The 13,670-nt window shown below is 38.8% G+C and overlaps 3 protein-coding genes and 2 non-coding genes across 6 annotated transcripts; 2 read left to right on the forward strand and 3 right to left on the reverse strand.

Moving 5' to 3' along the window:
- Nucleotides 1-515: 515 nt before the first annotated feature.
- On the reverse strand, nt 516-718 carry C41H7.10. The gene has a single exon (NR_050925.1). It is a non-coding gene; the product is annotated as an Unclassified non-coding RNA C41H7.10 (non-coding RNA).
- C41H7.11 lies at nt 569-718 on the forward strand. Its single transcript, NR_050926.1, has one exon. It is a non-coding gene; the product is annotated as an Unclassified non-coding RNA C41H7.11 (non-coding RNA).
- Nucleotides 719-1,298: 580 nt separating this feature from the next.
- On the forward strand, nt 1,299-3,996 carry C41H7.2. Of its 2 annotated transcripts, NM_001377742.1 has the most exons (8): nt 1,303-1,487; nt 2,322-2,567; nt 2,843-3,069; nt 3,115-3,207; nt 3,253-3,462; nt 3,509-3,589; nt 3,667-3,685; nt 3,830-3,996. In NM_001377742.1, the coding sequence occupies exons 1-7, from the start codon at nt 1,317-1,319 to the stop codon at nt 3,680-3,682; spliced, it is 1,044 nt and encodes a 347-aa protein (NP_001364528.1). In that variant the 5' UTR covers nt 1,303-1,316; the 3' UTR covers nt 3,683-3,685; nt 3,830-3,996. The 2 variants fall into 2 exon arrangements, with proteins under 2 accessions (NP_494425.3, NP_001364528.1); NM_062024.3 differs by lacking the exon at nt 3,667-3,685 and having other exon boundaries at nt 1,299-1,487.
- Nucleotides 3,950-6,389, reverse strand: clec-3 (C-type LECtin). The gene is made up of 4 exons (NM_062025.3): nt 6,078-6,389; nt 5,885-6,020; nt 5,721-5,840; nt 3,950-4,789 (listed from the first exon to the last, which is right to left on the reverse strand). Exons 1-4 carry the CDS (start codon nt 6,267-6,269, stop codon nt 4,008-4,010), a joined length of 1,230 nt encoding a protein of 409 aa, NP_494426.2. The 5' UTR covers nt 6,270-6,389; the 3' UTR covers nt 3,950-4,007.
- A 654-nt stretch (nt 6,390-7,043) lies between these two features.
- On the reverse strand, nt 7,044-9,913 carry clec-2 (C-type LECtin; the record flags this gene model as incomplete). Its single annotated transcript, NM_062026.6, has 4 exons — nt 7,044-7,848; nt 8,436-8,564; nt 8,612-8,747; nt 9,725-9,913. The coding sequence occupies 4 exons, from the start codon at nt 9,911-9,913 to the stop codon at nt 7,067-7,069; spliced, it is 1,236 nt and encodes a 411-aa protein (NP_494427.1). The 3' UTR covers nt 7,044-7,066.
- Nucleotides 9,914-13,670: the final 3,757 nt, after the last annotated feature.

The raw sequence follows: 13,670 nt of genomic DNA on the forward strand, positions 1-13,670 counted from the left end.
TCGATATCAACATTTTCCGATTAAGAGCAGCCCCGTCCAGACAGATCTTCATTACAATTTATTTTAAATTTCCCTTTCATCCTGATCTTGTCCTCCTGAGAAGGCTGTAATATTTTTTTTTAATTTCCCGTGTTTTTTTTTTGAAATTTTCAATATCCCGTATCCAATCCAGATTGTCGAAATTTCCTCGATTTTTCAATTTTCTTTTCTTTTTGTGGGGCAATTTTTGCAGTTTCTTGTCAGTTTTCATTAGCTAAATCTTTAGTTTCCAAATTTTCATTAAAAATGAAATTCCATCAATATTTTTTCACTTTTTTTCATTAAGTTTTGTCTTTTTTGGTACTTTCTCGGCCTTTTTTATGGGATTTTCTGAACCGACTTTGGAATGATTCTTTTTCTGGTTTTTTTTGTTGTTTTTCCTTTTTTTCTGGATTTTCAGTAATTTCTGGTAAATTCTTTTTTTCTCCCCCCCCCCCTCCTCCCCAGTCCCATATAGGCCTAGTCCTAAGCCTGAGCCTAAGCCTAAACCTAAGCCTACGCCTAAGCCTAAACCTAAGCCTACGCAAAACCTAAGCCTAAGCATAAGACTAAGCTTAAGCCTAAGCCCAAGCCTAAGCCCAAGTCTAAGCCTAACACTAAACCTAACCGTGAGTCCGAGCCTTAGCCTTAGCCTAAGTTTGAGCCTAAGCCTAAGCCTAAGCCTAAGCCTAAGCCTAAACCTAATCCTGATCCTAAGCCTATGCCTAAATAAGTTTTTTTTGATAATTGGTAATTTTACTACCCATATAAATGGTTTTTAAACATTTTCCCACTCCACCGATAAAGAAAAAATAGAGTAAAAACTCGGGCCAATCAGCGACGTCGACCACGCCCCCTGTACTTCGCTGATTGGTCGCGGGAACATTTCTGCAAAAACCCAAAATTTTATCATTTTTCCAGAGTCTAACTAATGTTTGCATTTTAACTTTGCATTTTTTTTCATTTTTTTTTCATCTTCTCCCTTCACTCCCGTTCTTTTCTATTTGCTTTGCCACTTTTGTTTCAAATTTTTCGCTCGAAACGGTTTTTTGAGAAAAATTTCACTATTTCTTCCATTTTTTAGGTGATAAGGTTCACCCGACTGCTATCAATTTGGCGGTTGCCGTTTAAAAAAATTGATAAGTCGAACAGCAATTCTTATCATTTCTGACCTCATTAATACTCCAACCACACTTTTTTTTGTACGTTTCTTTTTTTTTTAATTTTTAAAGAATTTTTGGCTTAACTTTAATTAATTTTTTTTCTAAATGACTGAAAAATTTCAGATCGGGGAAAAAATGTCCCAAGAGCAGCTCGCGGAGCAATCCCGACGAGAATTTCAATATCAAATGCAGATGCTCCAGCAGCGCGTCTTGCAGCAAGGGCAGGCTTGGCCAATGCCGGGAGCTCAGCAGCTCCAACAAATGCTCCTGGCTCAGCAATTCATGATGCAGCAGTTTCGGGCTCAGGTACGTTTGAAATTTTAAAAGTTAAATTTGAGAATTTTTTGAAATTTTTTAAAATTCAGTTTCATTTAAATTTCCCCAACTTACCCAATTTCCCCAGTAAATTTCCCCAATTTCCCCAGTAAAACATTTTGTTTTAAAAGTTTTGAATTGTTTTTTGAATTTTTTAAAAAGATTTTTTCATTCATATGGAAATGTCAGTCTGACACTGTATTTTTTGAAAGTTTACTGACATTTTTCTGATTTTTTATTTTTTTTGGCAAACTGAATTTTTTCAAAATTTCAGCAAAGATTATTCAAATTTTTTTTTAATTTTCTCGATTGGCAAGAATAAGCCTAAGCCCACATCTAATGCTAAGCCTATACCAAGGCCTCGGCTTAAGCCAAAGCCTACGCCTAAGCCAAAGCCTGAACCTAGGCCTAAGCTTGAGCCTAAGCCTACGCTTAAGCCTAAGCCTAAGCCTAAGCCTAAGCGTTAGTCCAAACGAAATATAATTGAAGTTGAAAAAAAAATCAAAAAAATGATCCGATAAGTTTGGAAATATACAATTTTCTCAGCAAAAAAAAATTAAAATTTCTGAAATTTCTACGACTTTGCTTTAATTTGAAAATGAGCTGATTTTTTTTATTTTTAGAAAAAAAATCTGAACTTTTCTAGATTTCTCGAATCGCTTCAAATGAAAACTTCAGTCCAAACTTTAAAAATTTTTATTATTATTTTTTGCAACACTAGAAAAGTTGGGAAATATTCAGATTTTTGCGTCGTTTTGAAAATTTCCAAAGATTTCTTCCTTACTGGAGCTTTTAAAATTTCTCAATTTCAAAAAAAATTTCCAGCAACTCCCCGCATCCTTCCAACTCGATCCAGCTGCTCCACAGCTTGTCAAAGCTCCGGTGAAGAAAACGAGGCGCCGAAAAACCACCGAAAAGCCCAAACCACCGCAGCCTACAATATCTAAAGAAGCACCAGAAAATCCCAAAACTTACAAAACGTACCAAGTCCCTCAATTTGAGCGTGGTGAGACCCTTCGGCACTATTTGGCGTGTATGATTGCAAATCTACCAATGGACAAGCGTCAGGAGGTAAGGGGGTCATTTGTGGTTCCACGTGGTGTCAGGCTGGTCCATCACGGTTTGATCTACAAAAAATGCGGGAACTTTGTCATGAAAAATGTGACGTCAGCACGTTTTTAACCATACGAAATCAGTTTCTCGCAATTATCGCAAATCTAAGTAGATCAAACCCAAATGGGGTAGCCTGACGTGGTCCCAACTAGTCCAGGTACCCGATCATGGGGTCTTGTACACCTGGGTACCCATGACCAAGGATCCTCATAGATCACAGTTTGTCTTTTCAGAGCCTCTCCCCATGCCCCACAGCTTCCCGTCAATCTTCCCACAGCATTGCCTCAATTTTGAACCTGGAACCCCCCAGCGACATCTCCATAGCCTTAGCAATTCTCAAGGAGCACGAGACCTCCGTTGACTTGTGCAGGATCTCAGATTCAGTGATGGCGGCGTTGAAGCTGGAGCCAACGGTTGCGGAGCCCGAGGCTCCTAGAGCTTCGATGGGGAGTCGGAAGAGGTTAGTTGATCCTGAAGAAGCCCACTAAAACGGATTTTTTTTCAGAAAAAGTACCCCGACGAGAAAGTTATCCGGACAATTTGAGGATGCTTTGATGGAAATTGTGGACGCACCTCCAGTCAAATGCTCGAAGAGCCAGTAAGATCCTCCTCAAAAGATTTGCTAAAAATCCAGAAATTTCAGAGCCAAAAGTTCTCAAAAGCTCAACCAACTTCTAGATTCTCTAATGGAAAGAGCTAGCTCATTTCAAGCTGCTGAGCCCCAAGCTGCCGAGCCCCAAGCTGCTGTGCCCATAGCTACTGAGCCCCAGGAAAACTCAGAGTTCGAGCAGTTTTTGAAGTCCGCCATGGAGATTGCCCGTTCTTCTGAGAGTTCCGTCTCACCAGAAAATGGGTCAGTTTCAGCCCTTCGAAACCCGAAAAAAAAATTGAAATTCCAGAGACGAGAGGCATCTTGCAAATGTTCGGGAAGAAATCGGCGGGCTCCCGGTGGAAAATCAAGAGCAGGAATCTAAAAAACAGTGAGTAGCTGGCTAGTCCAGTAATATGTCGGCTGCACTTAGCACTTCATTCAATTTATCGTAATTAACTAATTCAGACAAATTGAGCTATAATATGTAAGTATATGCCTTCCGGGAAACCCATTAAATGTCGGCTGCAAACTTAGCCACCCCTCTTTTTTTACCCTTATGATGTTGTAAATGTCTTTCTTCCCACTCTTGACCTCCAGTCCAAAATCTTTTCAAGCTATTTTCTTTCAGGCCGGATGAGCACTTTGATGGAGCCCTAATGGAGGCGAAAATCCTGCGGGTTCTGAATCGCATGACTCCGGAGCAAGGAGCACTCATGGAGAGAGCATTTTATAATACTTTATTAACAGTTTAAGCGTTTTTTTCATATATTTTATTAATGAAACTTTTATTTAAAATTCATTAGAATTTAAGTAGAATACGCCACAAAAGTGGCACTGAATCCTTTGAAGACATTCCTCGAATCTGTTGCGAACGTGACGAAGAAGTTATTTCCTTTTGAAATCAAGTGGAATGGCTCACGAGATCCACTATAAGTTCCAATTTTCAGCCCATTTGTTGATTCCCCGTCGTATACCGTAACCAGATCGACATTCTCCTCTGTTGAGAAGGATGTAAATTCAAGGAGGATGTTGTAGGATCCCAAGGTGGAGAGCTTGTAGCTGCAGTACACGTTATTGTCATAGTTTTGTGGGTAATTTGGTGATGTTATAATTCCGGGGGTCATCAGGACAGTAGAGTTGCAGAATGACTCATTTGATGGGACAGGTGTCACTGTGACCTTCGGCTGGTCTGTGGAGCATGGCACCCCGGCAGGCCGCTTACAGAAGAAGCTGGACAGACCTTCGCAATCAACACCGAACCATTGTCCCAAATTATATTCCGATGTTCCATTATTCGCCATGGCAATACACCGATTCTTCGGATTATAAACTGAGTCGATATTACTGTAGTCCCACATAGTTCCATCCACCCAGGTGTTCATGTGATCCATAGGCCACATGCCTCCAATAAGAACGTTATCGGAAGCTCTATGGCTGGCTATGTTCATGAGATAACGGTTCTCGTTAGCTGAGTGGATTGAGACTAGGTTTCCGCATTCCTCCTCGCAGATTGCCTGAGCGGTTGTGAAGGATGACTGGTTATGGGAGAAGGTGTAGCAATAGTTGTTGTAGTTGTAGTAGCAGGGATCTGGAAGAAATGAACAGTTAGGGGCCTTGGCTGCTTTTTTCCGACTGTCGGCTGGACAAACTTGGCCGAATTTTAGCAAAATTGGCAAAATTCTTAAGTTGAATTTTTTATATATGTAAATTTTAACCAGTCGAAAACCGACAAACATTATTAGTCGGCTGTCAGGCAGCCGAAAACCTTCAATACCAGTCTAAAGCAGTGGTATGCCGCAAATTTGCCGGTTTGCCGATTTGCCGGAAAATTTAATTTTCTGCAAATTGCCGATTCGCCGGATATCAATTTGCCGGAAGTTTTAGAGTAATTATTCGAGACGGAAACACTTGAAACTGTCTTTTTGAAATGCTTTTCTCGCTTTCTTTAGATATTTTTATAAAATTTGCTTACGTAGTCGTAGGAACATTCATAGGATGCGTACAATTTTGCCAATTAAAATTGAAAATTGCCGTTTTTCTGGTAAACTCGGCAAATTGGCAAATTGCCGGTTTGCCGATTTGCCGGAAATTCTCAATTCCGGCATTTTTCGATTTGCCGATTTGCCGGTAATTTTCGATTCCGGCAATTCACCGGTTTTCCGATTTCCTGGAAATTCTCATTTTCGGCAATTTGCCGGATTGCCGATTTGCCGGAAATTTTCAATTCCGGCAATTCACCGGTTTTCCGATTTGCCGGAAATTCTCAATTCCGGCATTTTTCGATTTGCCGATTTGCCGGAAATTTTCAATTCCGGCAATTCACCGGTTTTCCGATTTCCTGGAAATTCTTTTTTTCGGCAATTTGCCGGTTTGCCAATTTGCCGGAAATGCTCAATTCCGGCACTTTTCGATTTGCCGATTTGCCGTAAATTTCAATTCCGGAAATTTTCCGATTTTCCGTTTGCCGAAAAAAATCGTTTGCCGCCCACCCCTGATCTACAGTATGTATTTCTGCTTACCCTCATGAGTTGACGGAGTTTCACACACGTATGATCTTGGCTCCGTACACGGTGCACTGAGCCACCTCCCGCTCGAAGTTTCAAAATAGACACAGCTGCCAGTGGTAACTTTTGGGTTGCCTGGAATTAGGGGCATGTTGCGTAGGTAGTCAGCTTAAGCTAACCTGGCGAAAAGTTGTCGTACGCTGCCGTGGAGCCCGAGTTATCATCCCACAAGCAGAGATTGTTGTTGAAACAGAACAGTCCCATCCAAACAGTTTCCACTTGGCTGCCGATGAATGAAGCTATAGCTCTATTGTCCTGAAAAGAGTTTGGGCTTGGAAGTAAATTAAAGCCAAGTTTTCAGATTCAACTTACAATTGCATTCTTCACATCGAACAGTGTTCCCTCAAATATCCTGCAGGTTTGTTCAGCACGAGTATGATAAGTTTCTTCATGGAACAGCCTCAAACATTTTCCATTGACCAGAGTATACCCATCGACGCAAATTGGGGGTAAAGATGCATTTGTGAGCTGGATAATGATGAGAGCAATAAATGCAAAAAGCATTGTGAATATATCGGTTTGGTGAAGTTTTCGAGTCTTAAATACAGACTTTAGTGTGATGTAATTGCCTGTAAGCGTTATCAATTTTTGATCAAATGAACTGAAAATCAACTGATATGTATATAAATGGGGTAATAATAAAAAAAGCATTACAAATAGAAAAACGATGACAAATGCGGCGGTCCACACCCAAAAGCCTAAATTTATTGAACTCCTCTGCACATTTTGGTGATAAGTTTAGGTATAGAGCATTGGGCTTTGAGTTTTTAAATATACAATAAGGTTAAATTTCGTTATTCTTCATTTAAATAGGGGTCGAATGATGCCAAAATGCCCGAAAATCATAATGAAATTTTTCAAGCATTTTTTGAAAATGTTTAATTAACTGTCAAAAAGTGACAATTATTCAGTTTTTGCCACTCATAATTTTGGAAGAAAATAATAACAGTATAAAAATAACAGTATAAAAATCTACAATTTTTATACTGTTATTTTGTTTAAATTATTTGTGTTAAAATATTCTAGGAGTTGGAACATGCTAAATTACTCTGGATTTTCTTAAAAGCTCATATTTTTCAAAAATTTGACAAAGTGCCAAAACTTTGGCTGGAAATTTTTAAATTTTTAAAAAATTCAAAATTTTTTTTTTGAGTGTCTTGTTATGATACTCGGGCTTTTTGGATTGACGCTACTCCACATTTTGTAAATATGTAGGTATTTTCTGCAAGATGGCTACATGTACTTAAATATAGTGCATGTACTTAATATAGTGCCTATCAAAATCACAAATTTATTAAAAATCAAGTGGAATAGGCCACAAAACTGGCACTGAAGCCTTTGAAGACATTCCTCGAATCTGTTGAAAATGCGAGGAAAAAGTTATTTCCTTTTGAAATCAAATGGAATGGCTCGCGAGATCCGCTGTAGGTTCCAATCTTCAAGCCATTCGTTGACTCGCCGTCGTAAACCGTGACCAAGTCGACATTCTCCTCTGTTGAGAAGGATGTGAACTCGAGGAGGATATTATAGGATCCCAAGGTGGAGAGCTTGTAGCTGCAGTACACGTTATTGTCATAGTTTTGTGGGTAATTTGGTGAAGTTATAATTCCGGGGGTCATCAGAACAGTAGAGTTACAGAATGACTCATTTGATGGGACAGGTGTCACTGTGACCTTCGGCTGGTCTGTAGAGCATGGTACCCCGGCAGGCCGCTTACAGACAAAACTGTAATAATCTTTGCAGTCAACACCAAACCATTGTCCCAAGTTGTATTCCGATGTCGCATTGTTTGCCATAGCAATGCAGTGGTTCGTTGGATCGTATCCCGAGTCGATATTACTGTAGTCCCACATTGTCCCATCCACCCAAGTGTTCACGTGATCCATTGGCCACATGCCTCCAATAAGAACGTTTGCTTGTGTGGTATGGCTAGCGATTGTCATAACATAACGGTTCTCGTTAGCGGAGTGGATTGAGACTAGGTTACCACACTCTTCTTCACAGATTGTCTGGGCTGTTGTGAATGAGTAAAGGTCTCTGTGGAAGGTGTAACAATAGTTGTTGTAGTTGTAGTAGCAGGAATCTGAAAATAGAAGGTTTTGATATAGGAAATAGCAGGTTAATGTGGAGCAGGGCTGTGCGGCTGTCGGTGTCAGCCATCAGAATTTTTCCACCATCCGCACAGCCTTGATGTGGGAAGTGTCCGGACGAAACACATATCTCAAGAATATACTAACCAGGGGTGTGCGGCAAATCTCAAAATTTGCCGAGCTCGGCAAATTCGGCAAATCTCTTTTTTCAATATTTGCCGAGCTCGGCAAATTCGCCGTGCTTAACAAACTCGGAAAAATTTGATATTTTTTTTATGTTTTTTGGAGCACCAAAACTACTGAATTTTTAACACATATCTGGTTTCTGATTAAGTTCCGCGTAGTATGTCTGTTTAAGCATCAAAATAGCTCAATTTTTTATCATTTTACTAAATTTTTGGCTAAAAAATCAATAGTTTTAGTCAAAATTGTACTGTCAAATTTTTGACGTGTGCGGCAAATTCGGCAAATCTACTTTTTTGAAAATTGCCGTGCTCTACAAATTCGGCAAATTTGCCGAGCTCGGCAAACGGCAAATTCGGCAAATTCGGCAAATTTGCCGCACACCCCTGATACTAACCCTCATGAGTCGTTGGCGTTTCACACACAAACGATCTCCTGTCCGTACAATCTGCACTGATCCATTTTCCGGCCAGCGTTCCCTGAGTTGCGTAGTAGACACAGCTGCCGATGGTTACTTCAGGGTAACCTGAAAGTGTGGTGAAGTTAGCGGGGCTTGAAAATGTGTGTGGTCACCGCCGGAAAAGTTATCATAGGCTGCCGTGGAGCCAGAGTTGTCATCCCACAAGCAAAGATTGTTGTTGAAACAGAACAGTCCCATCCAAACAGTTTCCACTTGGCTGCCGATGAATGAGGCTACAGCTCGATTGTCCTGAAACATGGAGGTTCTTGTTCTAGGAGTGTAGGGCTACGAAATCAGGGTGGAAATAGAGCACGATTTTTTTCGGAAATTGAGACTTCCGGCAAACCGGCAATTTGCCGAATCGCCGAATTTGTCGACAAAAAAATTTGCCGACAATTTTCGGAAAATTGTGGGTTTACACATTTTATTTTTTTGGAAATTTCAGAATTTCAATTTTTATCGGCAAAATTGTACGCATCTTATAAACGTTTCTACATCTATTTTGAAGTAAATTCTATGAAAATATCCAGAGAAAAAGGGAAAACATTGCAAAAAGACACAGTTTTAGGTGTTTCCGATAAAAAATCTCTCTACAACCTTCCGGCAACTTGATGTTTGGCAAATCGGCAAACCGGCAAATTGACGGAATTGAAAATTTCCGGCAAATAGGCAAACGGGTCTTTTCTGGGAATTGGAAAATTTCCGACAAATCGGCAAACCGGCAAATTGACGGAATTGAAAATTTCCGGCAAATAGGCAAACCGGCAAATTGCCGGGATTGAAAATTTCCGGCAAATCGGCAAACCGGCCGGCAATTTCCCAGAATTGGAAAATTTCCGGCAAAAAGGCAAATTGACGGAATCGAAAATTTCCGGCAAATAGGCAAACCGGCAAATTGACGGAATTGGAAAATTTCCGGAAAATGGTCAAACGGGTCTTTTCTGGGAATTTGGAAAAAATCGGCAAGTGAGCAATTTGCCGGAATTCGAAATATTCCGGCAAATCGGCAAATAGTCGGAATTAAATTTCCGGCAAATCGACAAACCGGCAATTTGCCGATTTGTCGAATTTGCCGAACAGCAATTGCCACCCACTTTTGGTCTGTTTCTAAAAACAACACCCATACTTGCCTGAGGGTCCTAAGCAGGTCTGCCGGTTTTTTGGTTTTGATTTAAAAAAGTGGGCATAAGTACCTAGGAACCAAAACTTATTGATGTTCCACTTACAATTGCATTTTTCACATCAAAAAGTGTTCCTCGGAAAAGTCGGCAAAAGCTTTCAGCGTCATCATGATTTGATTCATCTTTGAACATCATCAAACATTTTCCATTGACCAGCGTGAATCCATCGGTGCAAACTGATGGTAGGGATGCACTTGTGAGCTGGAGCAATGAAAGAAGGAAATAAAAAAGCATTGTAACACAATTTTTTTCGTTCAAAAGCTTTAAGTACAAGTTTCAGAGTGATGTAAGTTCCTGTAAACGTTATCAGGTGGAAAAAATATCAACTGATAAAAGGAAAAAATAATTACAAAATTCAAAATGCTTACAAAAATCTGCCAAGTGTAGTTTCAATGATTTTGTGATTTTCTGATAGTTTGGAGTAATTGTAGTGTTTTTGCCACTGCATATTTTGAAAACTCTAGATTTTTTGGAATTTTCAGAGTTATCGTTTTGCGCTGGACTCACGGCGTCACCTACTCCGCACGTATAGTGCGGCGCGGAACCCCGAACGTGTCGGCCGCTTTAAATAACTACCTTTTTGCACTATGTTGCGCACACAGCGGATTATCGATTTTTTATTCTTGAAAATTCCAAAATTATTGTTCAATTTTTCAGACTTGTTTCAGCTTTTCAGATTTTTCTTCCTAGTGTACTGGATATAACCACCTTGCACTTTTGAAGGACGTCCCAGGTCTCCTGCAGTTTCTCATGTCCTTTTGTCCATGGATTTTATGACCAATTCCCTCGCTTCTTTGACCTTTTTTCGTTTTTAATGGCGGAAATTAATTTCCTTGTGAACATCTTGTTCTTCTTCTTTGTTTGGATAGTACCCCAGGCAATTGGTTTTTAGTTTTTTAGCAATTTCTTCGAAATTTCTGTCATAATACCATTAAAATTGCATATTTCATCTTAGAAAAATATTTCTGCCAGCATGGGGATCGAACCCGTGACCATCCGCGTCGATCCGAAATCCCACTGCGCCATTTGGGCAATTTTTCGGAAAACACGCAGAAATTCACATTTTTGATTGTTTTATTTGATTTTTGCCGGGTTTTTATTGAATTTCGATATTTTTACTTTTTTTCAGAAAAAATGTCCGAATGGCGCAGTGTGATTTTGGCTTAAATGCCACGGGTTCGATTCCCGGGGTGACAGAAAAATTTTTATATGATGTTTGGTGACTTAAAATTAAAGCAAAAATTATTTTACCACCGCCGGGATCGAACCTGTGACTTTGTGCGCCTAGCCAAAATCCCACTACGCCACTTGGACACAATCTGGAAAAAATGTTTTAAAAAACTCCAAAATAAAATATGGTAAACTATAAACTTGTTGAAAACAACTAAAACTTCTATTTTTGAATTTTTTTTTAGAAAAGTGTTCAAATGGCGCAGTGGGTTTTTGGTTTGGCGCAGAGGGTCGCGGGTTCAATCCCCCGTGGTGCGAAAATATTTTTATTAGGTGAAAGCACTTTTCTAGTAAATCAAGAACACAATTTCATCAAATTTCATCATTTTCTGGTATTACTTTTTCTTTGTCCCACTTTTTTCAAATTTTATTACCCAATAAAAAACCTAAAAAACGTTCCTCGCGCGCTAATCAGTGATTGATTTATATTTGTACTCTACATTAGGTCATAAATTATCAACCAATTGAAAAAAAAATAATAGGAGTGCCAAAAAATCAAAAATTTCCTGTCTGATGGAATGAGGAGACGCAGAGTTTCACCAAAAAAAAAACAATGAGAAGTTAATTGGTCTGTCGGACATGAAACTTGTGAAATGGTACATTTTGTGTCAGTTGGTCGGGATTTTTCCTGTTTTTTTGAATTTTTTTCACAGATGTTTTGTAGTAAAAATCATGAAACCCCCACAAAACATGGATTTTTGTATAGAAAATGCATTTAAATGTGGCTTTTAATGTTTTTTGAGTTCCTATTGACAAAAAACATTTTGCCACCGTGGGGGTTGAACCTGGGGCCTTCTGCGACAAACCAAAATCCCACTGCGCCATTTGGACATTTTCGTGAAATTTTTGAAAATGTGATTTTTAGTTGTTTCTAACAAGTTTAGCATAGTTTAAGTTACGCAGAAATATCGAAAAAAGGGTCTGAGTACGGAAATTCGGATGTTTTTAAAAATTTCTCAACAAAGTGTCCAAATGGCGCAGAGGGATTTTCGCTTGGAGCAGAAGGTAACAGGTTCGATCCCCACAGTGGTAAAATAATTTTTCTTCGGTTTTAAACTATGTTACACCAGACAACAACTATTCTGCCACCACGGTGTTTGAACCCGTGACCTTCTGCGCCAAGCCAAAATCCCACTGCGCCATTTGGACACTTTCAGAAAAATGTTTTAAATATGAAATTTGATTGTTTTCAATACGTTTGGCATACTCAAATTTACGCAGAAATTTCAAAAAATGCGTCTAAAACTGAAGTTTGGAATTTTTTGAACATTTTTCAAAAAGTGTCCAAATGGCGCAGTGGGATTTTGGCTTGGCCCAGAAGGTCCCGAGTTCGGTCCCCGTTGAGGTGAAACTTTTTTATTTTGCATGGGAAATGTATCAAGTTCAAAAATTTTTAGAAAAATTCAAAAATCACGCCGGAAATGTTTATAGTCTAATGCAACCCGTACAAAATTTTGTTGTTTTTTTTTTCAAATATAAATTCGTCCAATTTCCAGTCTCAAACAGGTCCCAGACGTCAAAAAATCTGAAAAATCAAAGAATTTTTCCTTGGAAAATAAATTTATATAACTTTGATTTCCCAAATGTTTGACACTTTTTGTGTGTTTTTCGCTTCCGAAAATGATGACGTGATTTTGATTTTTGGACCATTGTAAGTCATGTGATATTATAAGATAACAAATTTTGTATACTAAAAGTCGATGACGTGGCAAGTTTAAAGATTTTTTTAATTGCGAACTTTTAATTCTTCAAGCAAAAATTTTTTTTTTGTTGTGATTTTTAGTAATTTTGTTAATTCTTTAAAATTTTCACCCGTTTCCAGTAGACTACCAAGTGCTAAATAATATAATTTTTGAAAAAAAATTCGAAAAACCGGAAAAAACCGCATTTCTGGCAATTTTCGGAAAAGTACCCGAATGGCGCAGTGGGATTTTGGCTCGGCACAGAAGGTCACGGGTTCGATCCCCATTGTGACTCGATAATTTTTGTTTCTTGTAAGATAATTTAAAATCCAGATAAAAATGTTTTACCTCCCCGGGGCTTGAACCATTGACCTTCTGCGCCAAGCAAAACCAAAATCCCAATGCACCATTTGGACACATTCAGAAAATTGGACGAAAAACTGAATTTTGATAGTTTCAAGCAACTTTTCTAATGCAAAATTTACACTAAAAGTGCAGAAAATTAACAAAAATTTCAATTTTCAAACATTTTCAAAAAGTGTCCAAGTGGCGCAGTGGGATTTTGGCTTGGCGCAGGTGATCCTGGGTTCGAACCCCCGCTGTGGTAATATATTTTTTCTAGTGTATATTTCCCGATATATACAGAAAAATATGTATATAAATTCAAAAACTCATATTTTCATTCATATCCTTCCCAAAAACTGGAAAAAATTCAATTCAAAAAATAAAACCGATGGTATTTTGTATTTTAAACTCTTTGACTTCCCCATCTGTAAACAACGCAACAAACAAAAAATTAGCATAAACCTTTCCACTTGACCAAAAAAATTTGCATCCCATTCTCCTCCCGGTGCAGGTTCAAATAAATAATGGCTTAACTTTTGTGTTCCAGCGCTATTTTTTTTCAGTTTTTCGACTAGATTTTCTAGTTTTGATCTACTGGCACAGGAAAAACACGAATTTGCAATTTTTTTAAAAAACAAAAAACTCTTTTAAAAAAGTGTCCAAGTGGCGCAGTGGAATTTTCGATTTCGGCTTAGCGCAGGAGGTCAGTGGTTTGATGCCCCATAGTGGTAAAA

This window comes from Caenorhabditis elegans, chromosome II (assembly GCF_000002985.6).
Source record: "Caenorhabditis elegans chromosome II".
In the NCBI taxonomy this organism is placed as follows: Eukaryota; Metazoa; Nematoda; class Chromadorea; order Rhabditida; family Rhabditidae; genus Caenorhabditis; species Caenorhabditis elegans.